General features: G+C 49.0%; 1 protein-coding gene and 1 long non-coding RNA gene across 5 annotated transcripts in view; one reads left to right on the top strand and one right to left on the bottom strand.

The window, feature by feature from the left end:
* Positions 1–7,383: 7,383 nt before the first annotated feature.
* Positions 7,384–15,132, bottom strand: LOC118983378 (uncharacterized). Its single transcript, XR_005065713.1, has 3 exons — positions 15,019–15,132; positions 11,762–11,991; positions 7,384–10,013 (listed from the first exon to the last, which is right to left on the bottom strand). It is a non-coding gene; the product is annotated as an uncharacterized LOC118983378 (long non-coding RNA).
* A 3,047-nt stretch (positions 15,133–18,179) lies between these two features.
* The window catches only part of FLNB (filamin B), a 141,005-nt gene continuing 134,093 nt past the window's right edge, over positions 18,180–25,091 (top strand). For all 4 annotated transcript variants that reach the window (XM_037040770.1, XM_037040771.1, XM_037040772.1 and 1 more), the window contains exon 1: positions 18,180–18,650. In XM_037040770.1, the coding sequence (XP_036896665.1) occupies positions 18,359–18,650 (292 nt within the window). In that variant the 5' untranslated portion in view covers positions 18,180–18,358. The remainder of the gene's footprint in view (positions 18,651–25,091) is intronic.

A 25,091-nucleotide genomic window follows, 5' to 3' on the forward strand; every position in this document is an offset into this window, starting at 1 on the left:
GTCCGGGCCTGGGCCTCAGCCTTTTGCTGTGTGTCTGACCCACTTGGAGGCTGGCCAGCCCCCTTACCTGCTCTGGCTTTATCCCTGGCACTGCCCCTGGCTCAGAGCCCACAGAGCCCCGCCCAGCTACACCTCTCCACCTTTGCCCCCACCGGAAGCTACACCCCTCTCAATGCACCAGTCCCAGCCTTGCCCAGTCCTGAGGGCTGGCCAGACCTCCCCCACCTGAAGGCCTTTCCAGCTTCTCAGGAATCTGCCCATCCCTCTCTCCGAATACTCAGTGTGCTGGTTGACACTCCGGTGTTTGCCAGGCCACTGTCTTGAGGTCCATTTGTTTTGCAAGGGTTCACGTCCACCTTGCCCACAGTTCCCCAAAAAGTTCAGTGATGGACCTTAAGTGCAACTTAGTAAATGACCAAGAGTGTGGGCTCTGAAGCCAGAGACTCGAGTTCAAATCCTGGCTCTACCAGCATGATCTTGGGCACCTTACCCAGAATTCCTGAGCCTCAGTTTCCCCACCTATAAGGTGAGAATGGTGTCATGGGGTCGCTGAGGGAATGTCCAAGTGAGAGGATGATCAACAGTGGCTGCTGATGTTATCATGGTTGTTGTTAGGACCAGGTATGGATGAGGGACCCTGACAGACCCAAGATTACAGAATGTGGCCCACACAGACCTACCATGTTCCGGCAGTGCTCTGTGCACTTTATGTAGGAGTGACCCTGGTATTATTTGAGGAGTGAGGCTGATATTATTTTCCCCATTTTACAGAGGGGAAAACAGAGGCTTATGGTTAGTAAGCATTTCCTCACAGCACAGGTGGAGCTGGGCTTTGAATGCAGGCGCCCACTAGCTGCACCAGCCCTCCACCACCACAAAGCCCGCCCTGCCCCCACCCCAGGAAGTGCAGGTTCTTGACTTCATGCAGGAAAAATTTCACATGTCCAGGTGATTTGGAAAGTACATTTATTAAAGGAAGGGCTTTTGGGGAGAAGAAGCAACAGGAGAGAGGCTAGGCAGGGCTATTTTAGCTCTCTAAACATGTTATAGGAAAGAAGTGAACCAATGCCGGGCTGCTGTCAGCTCACTGAAGAGTCTGAGAAAAAAGGGCCTGGGGGACGGGTTGAGGGGGTTATCTGGGGACAAGCTGCTACTGCCCACTGCCGCCACTCCCCACCCCTCCGCAAGTTCCTGGGGTTCCTCAGAATTTTGGAGAAGAAGCAGGGGAAGGGGAAGGCAGGGGTGTGCTGCTGGGAGGGAAAGCACTTTTTTTTAAAGTGAACTTGTCATTGTGGAATCACTTCAGATTCACAGAAAAATTGTGAAGGTAGTGTGGAGAGCTCCTCACCCAGTTCATCTACTGTTAGCTGTTAAAATGCCATAGTGTATTTGTCCGACGAAGAAACTGATGGTGGCATATTGCTGGTAGCAATCTCCAGGCTTGATTTGGTTTCACCTGTTTTGCCACTAATGTCCTTTTTCTGTTCCGAGACTCGATCCAGGGAAACACATGGCACTTAGTTTTCGTGACTGTCCTTTTGACAGGTTCTCATGTAGTCTTGAGGAGGACTGGAAGGCATCCTGCAGAATGTCCTCCAATCTTGGTCCCTTTGGTGATTCTCTCCTAATAAGACTGGACTACAGGTTTTTAGAGAAAACACCCAGGGTGAAGTGCCCTCCTTATCGCATCTGTGCCCCCGCACCACACCACTAACTTCCGGTTCCGGTGGTCTCTCTGGCTTCTCAGCCGTGCTGTGGAGTTACTGTTTTTCACTTGCCGGACTCTACTCTTTGTAAGTGAGTCAGTAAGTCCGAGCCACCCTCAATGAGGGAGGGCAGGAACTAGGGTCCACCTCTGGGAGGAAAACTTAATGTTTAAAATCTTAATTTAATTAACTTAAAAAAAAATCTATGATCCTGGCTTAAAATGCAAAGGATACAGGTGAAAAAGCTCTCCCCATCTATGTCTCTAAAAATAACCATGTTACCATTTTCTTATTACTCATTCCAGAGGTATTTTATGCACAGACTGGTAAATACATATATTTTTTTCTCCAGCTTTTTTACACAAAGGTGGCACGATGGCCACTCTGATCTGTGCCCACCCACAGGGCTGCTTGCGCCAGTGAGACCTTATAAACCACTCAGCTGTTTGACCGTGAGGGATAGTTAAGTCAATTACATTACTGGTAACGAGGGCCTGGCCACAGCCATCAGCAGTTGCAGAGATAAGTAGTATCAGGAAGAGAAATATGTCAAATTAAAATAAAATTGACTGCAGAGTACATATGATTTCTACTGAGTGGACACTATTTTTCAGGAGGATAAAGTTTAGAAGAGGTCACAGGAAACTGTCAATCCCTGAGATAAAGTGGAAGACTGGAGTATGACATTTTGCCATGTACTACAAAAGGAAAATAAAAAGATGGGGCTGCCAGCCTTGGGGAACTCAATCTTGAGGACCCCGAAGCCAGCCTGGGTGGATGGCAAGACCCTGTCACTCTTTCCTGGTCAGGAGCTGTTTGTACTTTCTAGAAACTGTCTCCATGGATTGAGGGTGTTTGTGGTTAATTTGTACAGTGGAAATAAGAGTAGAGTAAATATCCCATGGAGGGCCACGACAGGATGTAGATTTTCCAGGTCACACATTTGTGATGCCCTGCACGACCCAGAGCCTGAAGGGTAAAGTGTTGCCCTTAAGCCTGCCACCTGTTCGTTCATTCATTCACCCATTTATCCACCCATCACTTATCTACTCTTCCATCTCTGTATCTACCTACCCATCCATCATCCATCCATCCATCCATCCATCCATTCGTCCACTTGTTTTCTTTATTCATTCAGCATTTATTGTTTGGTTGACCCTGTGCCAGGTGCAGGGACAAAGCTGTGGCTGAGATGCACATGGCCCTCTTCACCTGGCTAGTGAGTGGCAGAGGTGGAGTTAGAACCCAGGGTGTCTGGCCTGGACTGGATCAGGGAGACTAAAGGTGACTCTGAATTCTTGTCTGCTCTCAGAGGACAGAAGAGGTTGTATTTACAGATCATTAGGCTGAGGGTGGGGGGCCCAGTGTTGGAGCAGCACCTCAAAAAAGGCTTTAAAAAATCTAAAATGAGGTCAAGCCCTATCTCAAATCCCAGGTTCTAAGCAGCTGGCCACACTATCAGCTGGGCTCTTCCAGGGTTTAGAGCAAAATACAGGTGGGGGCTGAGCTTGGCCTGCATCACCTAGAAACTCCAGGCCCAACAAAGCCGGTAGACAGCTGCAGACCATGTCAGAGCATTACCACCCTGCCCCTGCACAGCTGATCCTCCATGGAGGGCAGAGGTTGGTGGTCAGTGGTCACAGCCAGTCCCTGAAGCTGACTGGCCTGGGTAAATTCCTCCTATTGATCTGCCAATAGCAGTCAAGGCTCACCTACAAGAGGAGAGTGAGTGTATTCAGCCTACATGAAGGGCACCCCTCAAGTATTCTGCTTGGGTGATAGGGGAGGCAGTGTCACTGGGCCCTACAAGACATCTACTACATTAGGCCGCACTACCAAGACACAGAGTCAAAGCAACTCTATCTAATACATAGAAACTAACACAGGGAGGCTGTGAAAACAAGGAGACATAGAAATATGGCTCAAATGAAAGAACAGATCAAAACTCCAGAGAAAGAGCTAAACGGAAAGAAGATAAGAAATCTATCTATTAGATGTGGAGTTCAAAACACTGGTTATAAGGATGCTCAAGGAACTTAGTGAGAACCTCAGCAGCATAAAAAAGACCCAGTCAGAAATGAAGAATACACTAGTTGAAATAAAGAACAATTTCCAGGGAAACAGCTACAGAATGAATGAAGCTGAGAATCAAATCAATGATTTGAAACATGAGGAAGAAAAAAAAAACTCACCCAGCCAATCAGAACAAAAAGAAGAGAAAGAATCCAAAGACATGATAGTATAAACAGCCTCTGGGACAACTTTAAGAGGTCCAACATTCACCTCAAAGGGATTCCAGAAAGAGAAGAGAAAGAGCAAGAAATTGGAAATCCATCTGAAAAAATAGTGAAAGAAAACTTCCCTAATTTGGTGAAGGAAATAGACATGTAAGTCCAGGAAGCACAGAGAATCCCAATCATAATGGATGCAAAGAGACCCACTGCAAAACACGTCATTATTAAAAGGTCAAATGTTAAAGATGAAGAGAGACTCTGAAAGGCAAGAGAAAAGAAGTTGCCAGAAGGTTGCCAGATGGGAGGGGGGGGATGGGTGAAGAGGTGAGGGGATTAAGAAGTACAGATAGGTAGTTAGAGAGTAGCCATGGGGATGTATAGTACAGTAGAGGGAATGAAGTAGCCAAAGAACTTTTGCACATGACCCGTGGACATGAACAATGGTGAGGGGATTGCCTGAGGGAGTGGGGGTGCTGGGTGGAGGGGGGCAAAGGGAGAAAAATCAGGACAAATGAAATAGCATAATCAGTAAAATATAATTAAAACAAAAGAAATGGGAACCAGCCTTCATCCTCTGTGCTGGGGGAGATATGGTTGAGGCCTCAACTCTGCTTCAGATTAGCTGGTCTCTCAGGACTTCTCCCCATTTTCCTCTCTGGGTCCACCCCTACAGTCTAGCATTATTCTGCCAAAAATGTCTCAGAAAGCTACATCAGCCTTGCCCTTTACCCAGGACTTCACAGCCTCATGGTTCATGTTCTTTTAAAAGGCCATCTTCTTCCCTGCCCTCACCATTGTACTGCCACGCCCACCCTTCCTTCCCGTGCTCTTCATTCTTCTCTGTTTCTGGGGAGGGAGCAAGGATATGACTGGTGTTCCAGCTGCTTGGCTCCCACCAGGAATTTGCCCATAGACACCACCTTCCTATCAGCTGCTGGGGCCCTGGGCAGCCAAACCAGCCTTTCAGACCATCTGTAGTCAAGACCTCAGCAGGACCTGTGGGGATCTGTTAACATTTCCACTTAAGCCTATCCTGGACAACACCTGTATTTTGTCGGAAGTAAATGAAATTGGGCAAGAGTCGCTCCTAACTGCACAGAGGGGCCAAGAAGCCCCAGGCCTTAGTCCTGGGCCTGGCCATTCCCAAGGTGAAGATGCCACTCTCTCCTAGGGATGCCACTTTGTGTATAATCACCAGATCCTGGTCCCAAGGATCACGGCTCCCAGGTGGGATGGGCTTGTGTGATGTCCATAACACATTCCTGGTGCCTACCCACATCCTTTCTGGCTGTGCCATTCACTTCCACATCCGGGCGCTTTTGCCCAATGACTTTCCAGCACCTGGTTGCTGGTGAGTGCTTTTCATGGAGTAACTTGTTTAGTCATCACAATCACACACTTGGCTGGCACACTCAGTGGGCCAGAGGGGCCTCTAATGAATGGCTGCCTGCTCCCCAGGTAGGCCCTGCGGTAATATGGAGGCTGATCCCCACCCCACCCCTCTTCCTGCCCTCGGGGCCAGCAGCCCCCTCATTAATACACCCTTTATGGAGGGCCTCCTTCCTTGCCAATCTCACCTTCCACCTCCCCTGCTAGTGCTTTCTGGGACCACGTCCCAATAAATGTCTTGCACTTGAATCCTGGACTGGGAGTCTGCTTGTGAGGAAACCCCAGCTAAGACAGTATCTAACTGCCAACACTTACTGAGCGCTTTCTTTGTGCCAAGCACCATGGTGCATCATGTGTCTCGACTCATTCAATCACGACAGCCCGTGCTATGAGGTAGCGATCATCCTCGTTTCTCAAGGAGACAGGAAGAGGACACCATCTCCAAGGATTTTTGTGATTATATCAGGTCCATTTGGATAACCCAGACAATCTCTCCATCTCAAGATCCTTAACTTAATCACATCCACAAAGTCTATTTGCCAGAGAAGGTGACAGTCACAAGCTCCGGATGTGGACATCTTGATGGGCCACTGTTCTGCCCACAATAGGGGTGATGTACAAAGGCTCCAGCTGGGAGACCTGCTCTTGAACCCTCTAACTTGCTGACTAAATGATTTAACCTCACTGCCTCAGAGGGCAAAGGGCAGGAGGTGAGCTAGCACAGCAGTTTGAGGAACCAAAAGCAATTCAGGGTGGCTAGAACGTGGGTTTGTGGGAGGAGTAATTTGGCCTCAAGCCCTAGCTCTGAGTCAGTTTCTGTATCTGTAAAATGGAAATGACTGGAGTCCCTTACCTCATAGGTTGATGGTTGCGCTCAGTGCACAAGTGGCCATGTGTTAAGTGAGTGAGCAAGCATTGAGGTCTCCAGCGGTCTCCTGTGCTCTTTAAGTTTTAGAGCGATTGTGTGTTGAGGGCCCTGCTTCCCTGTAGGATTACAGGAACTTGCAGGGATTTTGTGTGGCTGGAGAAAGTGCCCTCTCTCCATTCTCCCCACTGCAGGGCCTGACACCCAAGTCTGGGTCCTTTCTAAAATAGGATGAGGCTCTGCTCAGGGAAGGGGGGCACCTGCCCCACAGCTAAATCACCATTTTCCTGTCCCTGACCCACACCTCCCCACTAGGGAAGATCTCAGGTTCTGCTTGGAGAGCAGAACTAGGAAAGGGCTTGCGGGCTAAAGTCTCAGGGGCAGCCCAGGGCTAAGTGTGCTTTTATCAGTCCCATTTCACAGTTGAAGACACCAAGGCCAGAGAGGTTTTCCCTGTTCTCAAGGCTGGGACCCACCAAACACAACTCAGAATTCTTTTCTTGCCCCAAAGATTGCTTCTGCCTCCTTAGCCACTTTCCATCTGGTGTCTGCATATTTTTCTGGCTGTCTTGCCCTCTGACATCTGGATACTCAGATTCCTTATGATTACTCATTCCTTGCTCTTAGGTCACAAAGAAGAATGTCTGGCTACATCTGAGCCTGTGACTCTGCTCCATGCTTCATGAGCTGATGTCGTTCCTCTCTGGACCTTGGTTCCTTCAGCCATGGCAGTGAGAAGGCCAAACCTGCTCTCAGGCTTTCTCTGAGGACTAGGTGACAGAATACATGCAAAACACCTGAGACAGTAAGCCCCTGTCGAAGCATTTAGTGAATGGCATTTTCTTCAGAAATAGTATTTATTGTACAGTATTTCTTGCAATGAACTAGGGGGGAATGTTTCCCCAAAGAAGTAAATAAATAGGACAACTTTAGAAACTACAATTTCATCTAAGATTTTTGGTTAGTTTTTTTTTGCTTTTTAAAAAATCTTCACACAAGGATATGTTCACTGATTTTTCTGGATACAGAGGAAGGGAGAGGGAGAGAGAGAGAAAAATTGATTGGTTTCCTCGCGTATGCACCCTGATTGAACCCACAACCTAGGTATGTGCCCTGACCAGGGATGGAACCTGCAGCCCTTTTGTATGTGGGTGATGCTTCAATCAACTGAGCCACCCAGGCAGGGCAATTTTTTTGGATTTTAATTTTGAAGCCTTTACCTTTGTTGGCAGAAGAGCAGGAAGCGGGGGTGTGGAGCAGTTAGTGTGTGGCAGGGCTGATTCTTCCTGCTTCACTCTGGCAGATGAGCTAGTATCAGGTCAACCCCCCCCAACCCCCAACCCCTAGAAATTGCCCAGAAGGAAAAGCCTGAAACTGAGAGTTCATTTTCCCCTCAAGCCATGTGCTGACTCAGGCGGCAGAGCCGCTGAGAAGCTGATGGAAGTTTGGTGTCTAGAGGTCTGGGGGACAAAAACTGGAGTGCAGGACCCAGCACAGTGGTGGCTTTTTGATAAAACTCCAGGCTGGAGGTGGGACTCTAATAACTGGTTAACACATTCAGGAAATTAGATAAGAATTTCAGCAGAAAAGTGGAAACCATAAAAAAGAAGCCAGTGAAAGTTCCAGAACTGAAAAACACAATACTGAGGTTAGGATTTGCAGTTGTGCAGTTGTTAGGATCACAGGCTCTGAGCTACTGCCCCGGTTCAGGTCCTGGCCCCAGCCTTTACCATGGACAATGCTGGCCCTGTTTCTTCTTCATGGGGGTGAAATTCACAAGACATACAATGAAGCATTTTAAAGTGTACAGTCCAGTGGTAACTAAAGTATTTACAATGTTGTGCTAAAACCAGTTCTCCCTGGTTTCAAAATGTTTTCATCACATCACAGAACACCTCATATCCATTGCATTGGCCCTCCCTGTCCTCACCACCCCTTCCCTCGTAGCCTTTAACCTACTTTCAGCCCCTGTGGATTTTCCTATTACGGCTGCAACATATCAAATAAAGCACACAGTACATGCATTTGGTGTCTGGCTTCTTTCACTTAACATGCTTTCAAAGTTCATCCAAGTTGTAGAATGTGTCAGTATTGCATTCCTTTTCATGGCTGAATAATATTCCATCCATGCACCACCTTTTGTTTATCATTCATCCACCAATGGACATTCGAGTCATTTCTGCTTTTGGCTAATGTGAATAATGTTGTTTAAACACTTGCATACAAGTTTCTGTGTGCATGTTTTCATTTCTCTTGGGCTTATACTTAGGTGTGGACTAAGTCCTTGTTTTTCAACCTTTTGCAACAGTTTTTTTTGTCTATAAAATGGAGCTGGTGGTGGTACCTAATACATAGGGTTATAGGAAACAATTAATGCAAAGTGCTTAGCTTGATAAATGATTACTATAGATCAGATTTTGTGAACCAAGTGGGTTGTAAGCACTTGTTGACTTGTCTGTGTGCTCAACTAGGTCACAGGTTCCTGGAGGGCGGGGGGCTTCTGGTGCCTGTCTGCACCCCATCCCGATGCCTGGCGTCCTGCGGGTATGGAGCTGGATGTACTGTAACACGTTTAGTAACTGTTCCTGGAGTATTTGGAGGTGGCTCTTTCTCATACAAGGCCTCGTCTGTCCCCTAGGCTCACCAGGGCCATGGGGAGCATGAATACTACTGCTCTTTTTCAACCACTGAGGAACATGAGGCTCCTGGAAGTTGAATTACTTCATGTTATGGACTGAAGAGAAGCAGAACCTGAAGTTTAAAACCTCAGGCAAGGGTTCATTCATTCATTCAATATCGAATATCTACTGAGCACCTGCTGTATGTCAGGCAGATTCTGGGCAGTGGTGTCTTCATGAATTACTTGGGAAGACACTATAAATGAGATAAGTGATGTATCTAGGTGATGTGCCAAGAAGAAAACTAAGGCTGAAAAGGAGGATAGGCAGTCACCTAGGGAGGGGTGAGAGGGTTACAATTCCTACACAACTCATCAACGGCAGAACGGGCATTTGAACTTGGATCTTCCTGGAACTCGTGTCATGCCTGGCCTTCCCGTGGTTTCCTGGGAGGTAGCATGGTGCTGCAGTACAGAGTTTGGGCTTCAGAGTCGGACCTATGATGGGAGCTTTGGGGCTGCTCACTTAAGCTCTCTGGGCCCCAGTTTCTGCCTCACAGAGGTATGTGAGGATTCGGTGCTGCAATAGATGCAAACCCTTGCTCAGTACCTGGGGCGGTTGTTGTTAGGACTACCATTGCTAGTACTAGAGAAGTCCTGCACTCTGGAAAGCTATCTGGTGTAGGCTCCCTCTGGTCCTGGCCAACTTGGGATCATGAGACTGGTCAACTGTCCAGGCCGACAGAAATGCAGAGGAAAAACCAAACCTTTCATCTTTGGAGAACAGGGACCCTTCCAGGCCACACGAAGTTGGGCCAACCACATTCTGATTGTTCTCAAGTTACTTCTCTAGAGCTTCTATAGCCAATTGCTCTCCCAGTTTAGGTTGTAGGGATAGCAAGGAAAAAGGCTCCGTGGTAGCACTATCCCCTCCCCCACCCCCACTAATTAGGACCTACACCAGACACTCCTCGAAGGGAGGACTGACCTCCAGCTATCTTGGAAGGGCCTATCTTCTGTCAGGGGCTCATCCTGGTCTGAGCGGAGAGTGTATTTACTGGCCAAAGTCTGCTCCAAAGTAAACACGTCATCGCATTCCGCACAGCCTGTAACCTCCACGGGGAGAAGCCCCGGCCCTCACAGAAGAAGGGTGGTGAGGAAACCTCATCCGACTCCACTTCGGCAGGATCCCACTTAGTTCTCTGTGGGTGGGGGACACAGGGGAGGGAAAGAAACAGTCCGAAATAAACTCAATCAAGAACACATTTGGTGCAGTTCTTCTCTGCAGCGGTGGGTAGGGGAGACTAGGCTATTTAGAAGACAAACATGTTATACAGTGAAAAAGTCCACATTTTTATGTGGGCGTGCCCATCAGTTATCATTGTTGTTTTTTTCCACCCAGAGATGTACACCCAAAAGTGTACAATTTGATGTTTTTACACACCCACCTATGTGCACACACATGTATTCACGAAACCGTTACTGCAGTCAAAATGGAGAACATATGAATCACTCCAAATAGTTTCCTCAAACATTTTTGTAATCCCCCTCCCTACCCCCTACATCTCTAGGCACACTCTGGCCTGCTTTCTGTCAATATAATTAGTTTGCGTTTCTTAGAATTGTGCATAAATGGAACCATACACTATGTATTATTATTATTTTTTTGCCTTGCTACGTTCACTTAGCATAATTATTTTTAGCTTTGGCTATGTTGCTGCGAACATCAGTAGGTCCCTCCTCGGTGCTGCTGTGTACTGACTAGTCCATCGTGTGCATGTACCAGCCCGTTCATCCATCCTCCTGCCAAGGGACCTTCGGTTCATTAGTAGTTTTTGACAATAACCAGTGAAGCCAGTATGAACACTCAAGTACAAGGTTTTTTTATACGGGAGGGCTGGATCACACGGCAGGTGTATGTTTAACTTTCTAAGACACTGCTTTTCACAATGGGTACACCATTTCATATTTCCACCAACAGTGTATGTTTGCAATCATTAAACATATAAGTCAGAAAGAAAGTCCTTAAGGTAGAAAGTAAGTTTGTATAATCCTACCTCCTAATGATTGGCCTGCTTAACTGTTTACTATACATCCTTCCAAGGTTCCCTTGATTTCCTGTCCACATACAGACCCAGCCTGAGACATGGAGGTGACCTGGGCAGGCTATTAATTTAGCCTTCCCCCAACTTGATATTTTAAAAAACAGCTGTTCAAAATTTACTTAGGCAGGATGTAGAGAAACTGATTTTCAGTTAATTAAATGTATTATTCCTCTTTCTTTTCAAGATAAAGGATTTATTACATGTATGGAATGAAACCTGCCCTTTTAATGTATCTGGAATGGTCCCCAAATTATAGTCATCCAAGCTTTGGGGGGGACTGAATTAAAGGACATACGATTTGGCTTACACACTAACAAAGTGCTAGGTCTTGGGGCAGCATGCAGCTCTGACCAGGGACGAAGCTGACGTGACCAGAAACATGAGAGAATTGTCACCGAGGTGGACTCTGGCATGGTGGCACAGCCAAGAATCGCCCCTAGTGCTGGGGAAGAGAATGTTCCAACTTCTCCCAGAGGGTGCCGTTGGCCTCTGACCACTGGCTGGGACAGGTCTGTCCTGTGTGGAACCCCAGGGCACTGGCCCCGCGTCTCCGTCCAGTCCAGGACTTTGTGGTTCCCTTCCAGGCTGGCACCTGGGAGGCTGCCCGGCTGCTCATCAGCTCTGCGCGTGTATTCATACACATCAGTGTTCTTTGTATTTACAAAGTCGGTATACAAATTGGATCATACACATTCATGTGGGTCTGTAACTTGCTCTTCTTTCCCCCCACTTAGCACCAAATTCTGAGAGCTTTCCACCTCGGTCTATGCAGATGCATCACAGTCTTTTAAAAAGCACCAAGGAAGCTTGTCTGCCTGATGGGTGTCCTGTCATGCAGGACTTACCAGCTTGAGTGAGGAGCACACCATCACCTTGGGGATCCTGCTAAACTATAGCTTATGATTCAGCAGGTCTGGGGTGACACCTGAGGTTCTATGCAGGATGCTGTCGGGAGGGTGCTGCCCAAGCTGCTGGAGGCACCATACTTGAAGGAATAAGGCTGGAGTGCATGGAGGGGCCCACCAGAGGGGGCATCTGGGCTGTTATAAACAGCCATGAACACCCAAAAGGAGCACTAGAAGGTAGGTTTTAGAGTCAGAAGACAGAACATTGAGCTCTGGCCCTGACACTGTGTGACTGAGCAGGTCAGTTAGCCTTTCGGAGCTGGCAGCCCGTGCCTCCTCCCTGGCAATTCAGTGAGGAGGCACAGATGCCTCCTCTCTTTGAGATCCTGGGGGTAAAAACAAATAGTCCCTGTCCTTGAGCCTTCAAGAATAACGATAGTTATCCTGACTTGGAGAGCACTGGGGGCGGGGGCGGGGGTGGAGGAAGTAGATGAGATAAGGATGGAAAGGGCTTTGTCAGCTGCACAGCCCTCCACAAAGGGGTGGCTCTGTTGCAGTTGGAAGGCAGATGGGGTTTGCAGGTGAGCTACACAGGGTTTTCTTGAGCAGAAAAGTGCTCTGTGGCATTTGTCTGCACCTAAAAAACAAACAAACAAGCAAACAAACCAAAAAAAGACCCACTGGTAAATCTTCCAAAGAAGCCAAAGCCAGGCTGGGTGGAGGAAGAAGGCCCAGTCATTTGCAAATTAGTGAGTATGTGCATGCGTCTGTGATTCCACCAAGACACGGGTAGGGTATGGGGCATGCTCTGGCCAGGAGCTCCACCTTGGGCTGGGAAGGGTCCGAGGGAGGAAGCCAAGGCCTCTCAGCAGGCCCTGTCTCCCTGCCCCTGCTGAGTGAACAGTGCACACGTCCCTGAATGGTGGCCACTGCCTTCATTCCTTCACCATCACCAGGCAAACTACGTTACTGTGTCAGGGCCGGGGGCTCTGAGGGACTGAAGAGCTTAGAGACTCTGAAGTCGCCTCTGGAGTTGGTCAGAGCAGGGTTTGAACCAAAGGGACCCTGAGCCAGTGACTTGATTTTTCCTGGTAGCCTCAGTTTCTTTACTTGTAAAATGGAAATGACAATATTAGCCCTAAGCTCACAGTGTTCTTGAGAAGATTAAAAAAGATAACTCATGGCCAGGTGATGTGTAGCTCAGTGCCTGGCCCTAGGAAGTGGTCACTTGTAGGATCAAAGGAGATAATATGGAAAAATCAAAACGACCTCATTCTGAGCTCCACCTTAGCAGTGGGTGAGTAGGGAGAGTAGGGGTCAAGGCCTGTGCCTTCTCCCGGCAGCCTGCTTCCCCACTGGCCTCACCTCATTTCAGGGAAGGGCTGACTGCTGGTCTCTGGGCCTTCAAAATGCCATTGCCTTACACTGCCCCTTGGGGAAGGCCGGCTGCCCCAGCCCTTTTCCTGTGTGTGTTTGTGTGCAGGGTTGTCCTCCCAGCACCGCACCCACATGGTCCAGGGACCTCTGCAGGGGGGCTGGCAGTAAAGGGTGAGCCCTCTCTGCTCTCCAGGGAGCTGCTGACAGAACCAGCTCCTCTTCCCCTAACGGGTGAGAAAAGAGCAAATATTTTCATTTGTACTATGCTTTCTGGCACTTGGTGTAAAATTACAGCTGAGAAGGCCCCACCCTGGGAGAAAGATGCAACTGGGAAGGACGTAAATTCATTTTGCAAGTCTTCGTTCTCCAACTCTGGTCCCTTTGGAAAGTGGGCTTCTAAATTTAGAACTCTCAGCCTCTGCTTTTTTATGGCGCCTCACAGCACAATCACAATATTGTCTCGATGTTATCAGCACAGCAATGGTGATAATAGCAGTGCTATCTCTCAGCAGAACTTACACACTAAGTGCTAGACACATAGTTTCTCATTTATTAGAAACCCCTGGGAGTTACTTTGTTAATGTGGGTTAGGTAAGGAAACAAAGTCAGGAGCAGCCCCCCCCCCCCCCAGTCCCTGCTGTTAACCATGACTATTGCCTGTTTTAGCCCTTTCTTCGTGGCCCGTCTCTGTTGCTCTGTGACTTGGGCCTGTGACCATACCTCTCAGCCTCAGTTTCCCACCTGCTGAATGGGGATACAACCACACCTCCTGGGGTCGTTGTGATGATTGGATGGTGGTACCTAATAAATGACAACTGCTATTATTATTATTTCTACTACTATGAACATCCAAACATGTTACCACAGTAGTGGGCCCCAGGAGGCCCAGGTGCCACAGAATGCAGGTTCACCTGGGCCCCCCGTGCAGCTGGAGTTCCCAAAGTGTGATGGTGGGTTTCGCATACAGGGGAGGCGTTCTCAAGTTTAGCACCCCAGTGAGAGCGTTGTGGGTCTCCAGCTTATTAACTGGCTTATTTCAGTGCCCAGCACGTGTCTACGCTGGGCTGTTTAATTTGAGAGCCACCAGTTGCCAAAGGCAGCTGTTGGGCACTTGGCAATGTGCCGAGTCTGAGCTGAAATCTATATAAAATACTGATTACATATTAAACTTGTAACTCTTTGAATATATTGGGTAGGGCTGTGGGAGGCAGTTAGACAGACTGTAGAGCCAGGACGATGGGCCAGGTATTGAAGGTCACCAGGGCAGGAAGTGCTGGTTGCTTAGCAACAGGCAAAACTGGGAAAACTAGGACCTCACTGCCCCAGGGTAACCTTTCCTCCCCTAGCATGTCACTGGTCAGGTGGTTTAGCCCCCCCTGACCTTTCATATCACTGGTCATGCAGTTTGGACCCTCCCCTTACCTTGCCCCCACTGCGGCACGTTGCTAGTCATGCAGTACTTTCCTGTGGAAGAGGGACAAGGCCCTGGAGAGTGGTCTCATGAGACTCCCCTGAGTGCGGGCCCTTGCATGACCACTCGTTCAAGCATTAACCCTGAGGGATAAATCTGGGCCTCAGTTGCGTTTCAGCTCTAGGACCAAGGAAGCAACAAAACCAGACAAGCAGTGCCAGGGCTGACACCAGGGCCAGCTGCACTGACTCAGGGGCATTGACCCCCTGCCCTGGTGCGGACCAATCAGTGAAGACCACGATCCTGAAAGGACACACCTGGAAAGCTGATAAATATTCTGTTGCAATCCTCCCCTGAGATCTCCAGATAAATACCCTCAAGCTGGAGGACCCAGCCCTACACTCCCACAGGAAGCTGGTGGGCACCTTTCACTGTTCCCTCTTCTACCCCACAGGAGCATGACCTTTACCTTCCTCTCCTAAGCAAGAAGGGCCCTACTTCTGCCTCTGTAACTTGTTTCCTGCCCCCATTTCTTTGTGGCGGCTTACTTCTTCGTCTGTGACTTTCTAAATAAACTTTCTCTTGTAGTTTGAGTCTTGGCTCTGAATTTTTTCTTGGCTAGGACTCAAGTACGGAGGTTGTTGAACCAAGGTCTGGTCTGACTCCAACTTACTTTGATTTGTCAGAGACACTCCTGGTTGGAGCACTGAAGTGAGATGCCTGCCTCCCAGGAAACTCCTTAGTCCTGGGCAAACTGGGACAGGTGGTCACCTTATTATTGGTTAGAATATATTATCATTAATTTTAACTGTTTATTTTTACTTTTTAAATCATACTTAACTATTAAGTGTTACTAGACAGTTTAAAATTACAACGTGGCGCTCATCATATTTGTATTGGATAGTGGCAGCTCGGCTAAGTCTTAAACCCCAGATTATACTCTGCAAGGGGACTGGGGTTTCCCTCCCTGAGCAACTGACCACAGAAACAGCAGCTACACTTCAGCGTAAAACAAGCCCTGCGACTGGACAAGCTGTGAGAGTGAGGGGACTTAAAGGATGGGCATGATTTTGAATGTCTCCCCCCAGGTTGGAGGGGAGACATGAGAGCATTCTTGGCAGAGGGCCCGAGCAAAGGCATGAATGTGGGATCAAGGGAACTATTACTATATACACACACTTGCTTGATTAGAAGAACTCTTTCCAATCCCACACAGCTGGGCTGATTGGCAATCTGTGCAATTTTGAGAAGTAGGGTGGCTCTACCCGATGTTTATCCTCAAGTTCAGCTAGTCCCTGCCCTGGGACACCTCTGCGAATCTGCTCTGTCTTGCCAGATCTGTGTTGATCTCTCAGGGCCGTGGCAGACTGGCGTCAACATCTGTGGGTAACAGACATGGAGGGGAGCCTTGGCTTCTTACAGAGCATAACTGGAGACTGGGGAAAATGCAGTTAATTCCTGATTTTTCAGGGACTGCTAATTTTGCCTGGTTTCCAGCTACATTTACTGAGCATGTACTGTGTGCCAGGCATTATGCTAAGAGTTTTGCTTGCATTATCTAGTAACCAACCCTAGGAGTGGGGTCATCTCCACTGTCTCTCTTTCCCAGTTGAGAAAGCTAAGGCTTGCAAGACCACAAAGCCAGACCAGCCAGAATTCACACTTAAAGACAGTGCTTCTCACTTCTTTGCGTGTTTCCACTCTGGATGGTTCTACCAAGAGATCAGAGATGCCTGAGACAAAATTTGGAAAACAGGTATTGGGTATTTGTTAAGTGAAGGCCTTATCAGGCAAACCTGTAGAATGTTTTGGCTAAAATGCTCCCTGCAGAATGGCTACCTTGAGTTGTTCAGCCCTTATCTTTTATCAGATGATGATAAAGAGCCATCTGAAGACCTTGTCTGCTTCCTCTCCTAGTCTCTGAAGCCCCTGGTCACCACCCTCCACCAAAGTGTTGAGTCTCTTTCACCACCACCTCCTAAATTGTTTCCCAGAGAACTCTTAAGGTTCTGATTCAATGCAGAGAATCACGGGACTCATCCTGAGACGAGGATGTCTCAGCTCGGAGTGAAGTGGACTGGGTATTTACATGCAGAACTTATGTAGTTATTTATGTTGAGACCTGAAGAAAAGAAATATTTTATAAGAAAGGGGAACATTAGCACACTAGCAGCTGATGACTGAGCTGAGCTGATCACCTCAGCTCCAGTCTCCTCTAGGAAGGTGGTGGGTCCTTTGGGAGTGGTCCCATAAATCTTGATAAATGAGTTTGGGTGGAGGAAAGCAGGAGATGCCAGGAGCCTTGGGCATAGGGGAGGCGAAAATTACAACACTGTCTCTAGTGAATCTGCCGCTCAGGTTGTAAAGACAGAGGACTGGGAACACCAAGCAGGCACTTAGGCACATTGCAGACTTTGGAATCACACCCAAGTTCAAATCCAGCTTTGTCTAGTTCTTCACAGTTGAACTCTAGCAAATCTCTTCACTTAGGCATTAAGAAGGGAAATAAGCCTTCAAATAGTTACTGTGTTCCTACAATGGGCCAGGGCTAGGGTGAGGTAATATACTATCCAAGGTCCTCTCTCCACCTGCCCCTGACCCTGTCTGTTCTGAGCATTTCCACTGGGTGAGACATTTTGTCTGAACAAAGTACTTTGCCATTGTATGCAAATGTCCTGTTGCAGAATGGTCCAACCGCAAATCTGCTGCCTTCTCCTGGGAAACTGCTGGGCTGGAAGCCTTCAACCTCTATCCTGCTAAACCCTTCTTCCTCCAGGAAGCCTGCCTGCTCTTACCCTTCTCCGCCAACCCTGATCACCACCTTCCACCATCAAGGAGGGTTAGGTATCCCCCTAAATACATACATAAATTTTTAAAAAAAATTCTGGATTAAGCAAATGGGCCCAATGTAATCACAAGGTTCTTAAGAGAGTTAGAGAGAGAGGTGTCTTGGGAGAACCAGAGAGAGACAGAGTCAGAGATTCAGCTGACATTGCTGGCTTTGAAGAATGGAGGAAGAGGCCACAGCCAAGGAATTCAGGAAGCTTGTGGAAGTTGGGAAAGGCGAGGAAATGAATTCTTCCCTAGAGCCTCCGGAGAAGAATGCATCCTGCCAGTACTTTGATTTTAGCTCAGTGAGACCTGTGAGGGACATCTAAGATACAGAACTGCAAGATAATACATTTGTAATTTTAAAAAATTACGGTAATTACCGCAACAAACGGTAATTTGTTGCAGGAGCATTAGGAAACTAATATACACATAGCAAATTACTCTTAATTTCCAATACTACTAAGCTGTTTACAACAGCTCATTTGTGCTTTTCTTTCCCAGTAGTCTATGAACTCCTCGAGGTTAAGGAATAAGTTTGTTTTTCAGCTCTCCACTTCTGCACGTCCCCTCACTCCGGGACGGCTGGGTGACCTTCTCCTTAATTATCGGATGTCTCCTTCCTAGCTTCCTTTCCCGGAGGCGGTGAGCTCAGAGCCCTGGGTTCCAGGACGCCTTGGAGGCCGTGGAGCGCAGTGCCGGCTTTCGGCGGCAGGGGACGACCGTGGCCCGGGAACTCCCATAAGAGCGATGGGACGGGGCGGGTCTTCGGGGCGGGTCTGCTCAGTGCGCAGGCGCAAGGCCAGACGCCCCGCGCGGCCGAGAGCAGACGGCCGCAGAGCAGACGCGGCCGCGGATCTGGTAGCAGGGAGTTCGAGTCCCACTCCCCCTCTGCTTCAGTCCTCTCTTCCTCGGACTTTGGGCCTTCTGACGGTAGCCTCCGGCAGCTCGCTGCTCACTGCGTTCTCCCCGCCGCCAGGATGCCGGTAACCGAGAAGGACCTGGCGGAGGACGCGCCGTGGAAGAAGATCCAGCAGAACACGTTCACGCGTTGGTGCAATGAGCACCTCAAATGCGTGAACAAACGCATCGGGAACCTGCAGACCGACCTGAGCGATGGGCTGCGGCTCATCGCGCTGCTCGAGGTGCTCAGCCAGAAGCGCATGTACCGCAAGTACCACCAGCGGCCCACCTTTCGCCAGATGCAGCTCGAGAACGTGTCCGTGGCGCTCGAGTTCCTAGACCGTGAGAGCATCAAGCTTGTGTCCATTGGTGAGTGTCCTGACCCGCCTGGCTCCGACTGGTGTACCATCCCTCCCCCGCGCGCGTGCTCCTGCGGAACGCTGGGGCTCCCTGTCGCGCACCCCCACTGCGCCCAGCAGCCCCAGGCTGGTTGTGCGTGCCACGGCCGGGGGGGCGTCGTTCTCTGGGGTTGTGGGACCACAGAGGACCTAGGTTCACACCATGGTGCCACCCCCTGGGCAGCGACCTTGTGGCTAGCTCTCCGCAGTGCTCTCCACCGTGCGTTCCGGCAGTGCGTCTCTGGAGAACTGCGGTTGAGGACTTCGGTTGGGGCCGCAAGGGGTGCGGTGGTGCTGTGTCATTTCTCTACACCTGGGGTGCCCCTGACGGAGCTAGGGGACTGGAACATCTGATCCGCTGTTACTCGGAGTGGGGCCCTAGGCCATTGTTCCCCGGAGCTCTCGCCCCGCTGCGCCCAGGCTGGTGCGCTCGGCCACCTCCGAAGGGCGTTGGCTCGGAGGCCTTGGGTGGAGATCTGGGGAGGGACCGTTCTCTGAGTCTGGCGCCTCCCCTCCCAGGTGGAAACCCGGACCTAGTATCCTCCCACGCCGTCTCCGGAACGGGTGTGGGCCTAGAAGTGGGCAGGGGAACCTCGGGGGTGTGTCGCCCTCGCTCTCTCCGCTCCCCCCTTGGCTCTGGCCAGCGCCGCAGGGTGAGCCCGCGGTCGCCGCCGAAGTTGCCGTTTAGACATGGTGGTGGTAATGGGAACTGCTGCTTTGTAGGGACCCCAAACTAGTGAGTGCTGTCTGCCAACAGCCTCCTAGTTATCCCAGCCCTTACACATCCCTCAAGTTGGGGTGTCATTAAACCCATTTTACAGACAGAGAGTCCAGAGGACTAAATGACTTGCCCAAGCCATGAAAGTATTGAGGGTCTTGCTGAGAATAGAAGGAAGTGGGTGACAATTAAAGGAGACTTTGCTTTCCTCTCCCTGCCCTCCCCACACCGGGGTCTTCCTGAGAGGAGGGATGGAGTCGGTGTTGGGTTTCTCTCCCCTAGAGCTGGGGAGGAAGAATGAAGGTGAGGTCCCCACTAAGAGACCTAGGCTAGAGGAGGGCTTCCAGGAAAGTCACCAGGCTGCTCAGGGTGTGGACTGTCACACAGCATGTCTGTATAGGGAACATATGTACGCAAAGAGGGAGAGTGTGTGTGTGCACCTACATTGTGTGTGCATGTTCGGCCAGGTGAGCCTCTTGCCAGAGAGGAGTTGGCCCAGACCTGGGTCTGGGGTCTCTTCCTGAGGAAACCAGGCCATAACCTTGACACCTGACAGGAAATAAGGGTGGTGGGTGTGGCCCCTGAGACTTCTCTGGCTGAAAGGGGTTCCCTCTAGGCTGTCTCCTCCCTTCTCCCCCTCTCCCTCCCCCACACCTGTCCTGGCAGGTAGAGCTGCTTCCTGGGTCCAGGTAGCTGCCACCACCCAGTCAGCCTTCCCAGTCATGCGGCTTCTCTGCAGAGGGAAGCCGTGTGGCATGCTCTTGTTTTCCTTTGGGGGCCTGTCTTCTATAACTGGGGGAGAGAACCTCAGAATTCTCCAAGAATTCTTTCATTTGCAGAAACTAAGCTTCCCTTCTAAGGAATCTGAAGGCCTGGCTGGGCTCAACTTGGATCCATTCTTCTTTGTTTTAAAAATGTGTATTTACTTAATTAACCGAACAAAGAAACTTAAAGTAAACCAGGAATATCCAGACATGACATGGAATCGCTTTTAAAAAAACAAAAGAAAAACCCAAGCCACAGCAGCAGAAAATCCTGGACTGCCTAGTTTACCAGCTGTTTACAGAGGTTGCAGCTGCTGCCGGGATGGCTTCCCACCAGGGCCCTGAACTTGAGGGTCTCATTCTAGACTTTGTGTAGCCCCTTGGAGTTTTCTACCTAACCCTCATGATTTTCGTTTGTGAACCCCACCCAGGCCACAGTGCCTTCCGATGTCCTGACATTCCAGCGTTAACCTCCCCTTTCCTGGATGTGGGCCCCATGGGCTGTTATTGGCTGCTTCTGGATGTGGACCTCTTCCCACCACAAGTTACATTGTTTAATTTAATTTTATTTACTCCTTTTAAACTATTTCTTGGATCACATTCCCCAAAGTGGCATTCCTGGGTCAAAGGGTGGGACCACGTTTATGATTCCTGTCGTTGGCTGCGTGGTAGCTCTCCCAGAAAGGTCTAGAAGCAAACAGGTTTTCCAGCCTCTGGAGAAGGAGGGAGGGCCAAGTGCCAGGACTCCTGTGGGGGTAATGCCTGAAGCCTCTTCCTTTTGCTCCAGGACCGTTCTGGGTAATAGCCCTTCAGAAAAAAAGTCTGTCCAACTCAAGTATTCACTGCTTCTCCTGTGTTGCTGCTGTGCTGTCTGTCAGTGATGTCTCCAATCCAGGGGCACGTGAAGTGCCTGCTGGCGATCACCCCGTGGTTCACCACCGTGAGCTCTCCAGTGCTTTCCTTGTCTATAATCTGCTTCAGCAAGTCCAGGAGAGCTTAAGGGCTTGCCTCAGTCCCGATGACCAAGTGCTTAGGAAATGGTGGTTGTTCTAGCTGCGATTTAAGTTAGTATATTATCTCCATTTTTTTTAAAGATTTTATTTATTTATCTTTAGAGGGGAAGGAGAGAGGGAGAGAAACATCAATGTATGGTTGCCTTTCGTGCGTCCCCTGCTGGGAGTTGGCCTGCAGGGAACCAGCCTGCAACCCAGGCATGTGCCCTGACTGGGAATCGAACCGCGATCGTCTGGTTCGCAGGCCCACGCTCAATCCACTGAGCTACACCAGCCAGGGCGTCTATTATCTCCATTTAAAGATGAGGAAACAGAAGTGAGGTAACTAGTGAAGGTCACCCTGCTAGTAAATGGTGACCAGAACCCAGGTCTGCCCATTTGTTGAAATCAAGCCTTCACTGACCTGCCTTCCAGTGTCAGAAACGAGTGAAATGCAGCCCCTCTCCCCTGACCAGAGAGCCCCAGTAACACTGTGTTTAAGTCTGGTTGTTGGAGTAGTGGCCGACACCCATCCTTTGAGCCTCTGGCCTTGAGCAAGGAAGGGATCTCAAGCAAGGCCTTAGGTGAGTGACAGGATTAATCCTCTGAACTGTGATGAGGGAGCCAGGAGATGAGTGTTTGTTGGGAGGTGAGCAGAATCATTTTTCGTCTTCAATCTTGTGTCGAGGCGAATTTGTTTAGGGAATGGCTGCCCTGTCTTCACTGTTTTTAGGGGGTGGGAGTGGGGTGGTGGGGACTTTTCTGCTACCCAATGGATGGTGTTTTACTCCATAATCTGGGAAGGAATCCTTGAATGAATAGAGTTTCATATGACTTGGATAACTCTTGGCAGTATACATTGTGGGAATCATTCGAGTTGTGTACAGGCACCCAGTTCTGAGATAAGGGAAGGTCAGGAGCCTCTAGAGGACTGCCTTTTCTGCTTGGAATCCCCTGAAGGATAGCTTTGGCTGTTGATTCACATTTGTGATTCATTGTAAGGTGGGCCCATCCTAGGCTCCATCCAGACGTTAAAGATTTTCTTTGCTTTCCTGTTATATCTTGGGCAGTTCATAGTGAGGCCTCAGCATATTTAATTCTAGTTGTCTGCCAGAGCTGGCAGTTCTAGTTACTTAGTTTTCCAAAAAACTTTCTGACGTTGGGCAGCCCAGCCAACTTGGAGAAAAGGGGTCTCCCAGCCCAGGAGCTACCATGGAGGCTGCCTGGGAAGTTCAGGCGCTGTGTTTTGGTTGATCTTTTAGAAAAAAAGGAATTTTTTCCTTTTCAGAGGATGCGGTCTTACCCTAATGTTTACCTAAAGTGCTGGTGCCGAGCCGAGCCGGCACCCCAGAGCAGGCGGGGTGTGTGTTCCCAAAACCTTGGGTCACTGGGTAAAGTTTCCAGGGTGGTGGGTTACTGTGTCACTCAGCCTCTTTTCCTTCCTTTTGTCCCACCCCCACCAAAATAATGTACAAATAATCCTAAATTCTACTCCTTTCTGTGCTACCTAGCAAATGCCAGCGTGTCTTTTAGGCAATGTAGTTCAGACCCAGGGAATGCTTAAAAAGTAAGCACAATAGCATGCTTTGTCAGAATTAACAAGTTTGGGGCCATTTCCAACAAAGTAACACGTTAGTGTCCCCAGTGGCTCTTTTCGTAATAGTTAAGAGCAGTGATTGGTTCAGAGCCCGCTTGCTACCAAGTAGCTATTAAGATACTTCCCACACTTCTGTGCCTTGGTTTTCTTATCACTAAAATGGGGACAGTACCTACTACCTCTGATAAAAATTAAACTCGTTAACATTTTAAAAAGTGCTCAGAACAGTTTGTGGCACACAGTAAGTGCTATGTGAGTGTTTGTTAAATAAATCAGGTGCTGTCCAATAATATTTGCAGAAGTCGCAGTGGAGGGTGTGCACACTGAAAGGACATTTAAAATCTGTGCCTCTGGGGAGACCAGCTTGGTTGGCTAGTGTTAATTCTGTTTGCTCTGGTAGGGTTATGGACTGCCCAGAGGGTGTCCCCTCCTTGGAAGGGGATAGATGATCCCTGGTTATGTTATGGCTGCCACTGGGGCCCATTCACACCAGCTTTGTTTCGGAGAGCTGGACAGGAGCTCCGGGTGGCTGGTCATTCCAACCTCCCACCCCGTTCAGGAATCTCTGCGCCAAATCACTTCCAGATGGCCGTTGGGCCTCTGCGGACTCCTCCAGCGGCGGCGGAGCCAGCTTGCCAGTCAGCAGCCGCCTTCATTCTTGGAGAGTCTGTGCTAAAGGAGGGCTTTGATTTGGAGCCAAATTACATCTGGCAGCAGCACCCCCTTCCCTGCTCCGGGTCCTGGTTCTGTGCTGTGAGGCGAGTGTCACTTGCTTAGTTGAGGAAGGCTCAGGCTCTGAGCCATTGTGCCCTGCATGCAGTGGCTCCCTGGTCAGGGTACCATGTCATCCTGCTTCCTCTCTAAGTGGCCTCCAGGTCAGCACTTACTAGGCTATACCAGATACAGTGGAATTCAGGGTATAGACTGCCAGGATTCTAATCTCCTCTCTGCTTCCTACAGCTGTGCAACTGGTCCACTGCCTCAACCTTTCTGAGCCTATTTCTCCATCAGTTAAACCGAGGAGAATAATAGTTCCTACGTTAAAGTCAGTGGGAGCATTATATTGGGTTGGCCCAAAGTCTGTTTAGTTTTTTCTGTAAAATAAAAGATACTTTTTTAAATTTTCACCAATAACTTTATTGATCTGGATATTTTGAGTTTGTCGGCTGTCTCCCGCATGGTGTAACGTCGTTAGTTCTCGATTTGATCACTGGCAACTTCAGCTGGTCTACCTGACCATGGGGCATTGTCCAGTGAGAAATCTCCAGCATGGAACTGTGCAAACCACTTTTGACAAGTTCAGTCAGTCATGGCTCCTTCTCCATACAGTTGCATTTTTACCTCTCATGAAATAATAAAGCATAATACACTGAAAATGTTGCATATGTTCTTCCATCTTCAAAATTAAAATGACTGCACAAAAATTCACCAATTTGGGTGAGGTTTTAAAAAATGCACAATGATATGACAGCTGTCACAATACAATCTATCAAAATTGTTTCAAAGCCCTGGCTGGTGTAGCTCAGTGGATTGGGCACAGGCCTGCAAACCAAAGGATCGCCGTTCGATTCTCAGTCAGTCCAGTTCCCAGCAGGGGACGCATGAGAGGTAACCATACATTGATATTTCTCTCTCTCTCCTTCCCTTCCCCTCTGAAGATAAATAAATTAAAAAATTGTTTCAAATGAAGTTAAAGACATCTAAGCACTACTAGAGCCATCATGTGGAAGACACCAAATGAACTTCTTGGCCAAGCCAATATTTGATTAGGTTAAGTTATAGCATGATGCTGGCATTATCATTAATATTACTGTGCTTTTGAACTGAAGTCCTGGACTTGGTCTTGTCTTCCATCTGTTCTCTGGCCAGTCCTACCACTATGCTGTCATTTGGTATACTGGCTGTTCCCTTCTGCTTAGAACAGGGGTGTCAAACTCATTTTCACTGGGGGCCACATCAGCCTCGCGGTTGCCTTCAAAGGGCTGAATGTAATTTTAGGACTGTATAAGTGTAACTACTCCTTAACTCGGGGCAAGAAGCTCTGCGCTGCGGCTGGGTGGCACAAGGTGTGGGCCGGAATGGGCCTGAGGGCCTTGTGTTTGGCACCTGTGGCTTAGAACCTGTGGTGAAGATGCCTCCCAAGATCTTTTTTCCTTCCTTCATTCAACAAATACATGAAAGACCAACTGCTGGGGCCACAGGAGTAAGGAGCGTCATGCCCCTGGCCTGCATCGCACACTGCCCAGTCTGGAGGAGACACACGTAACCAGGGAGTGTCCTCAGGCTTTTAGGCACACACAAATCACCTGGAGACTTAAAAATGCAGGTCCAATTCAGGAGG

Source organism: Sturnira hondurensis, unplaced genomic scaffold, assembly GCF_014824575.4.
Source record: "Sturnira hondurensis isolate 20B ecotype Veracruz unplaced genomic scaffold, ASM1482457v3 Scaffold0002840, whole genome shotgun sequence".
Lineage (NCBI taxonomy): Eukaryota > Metazoa > Chordata > Mammalia > Chiroptera > Phyllostomidae > Sturnira > Sturnira hondurensis.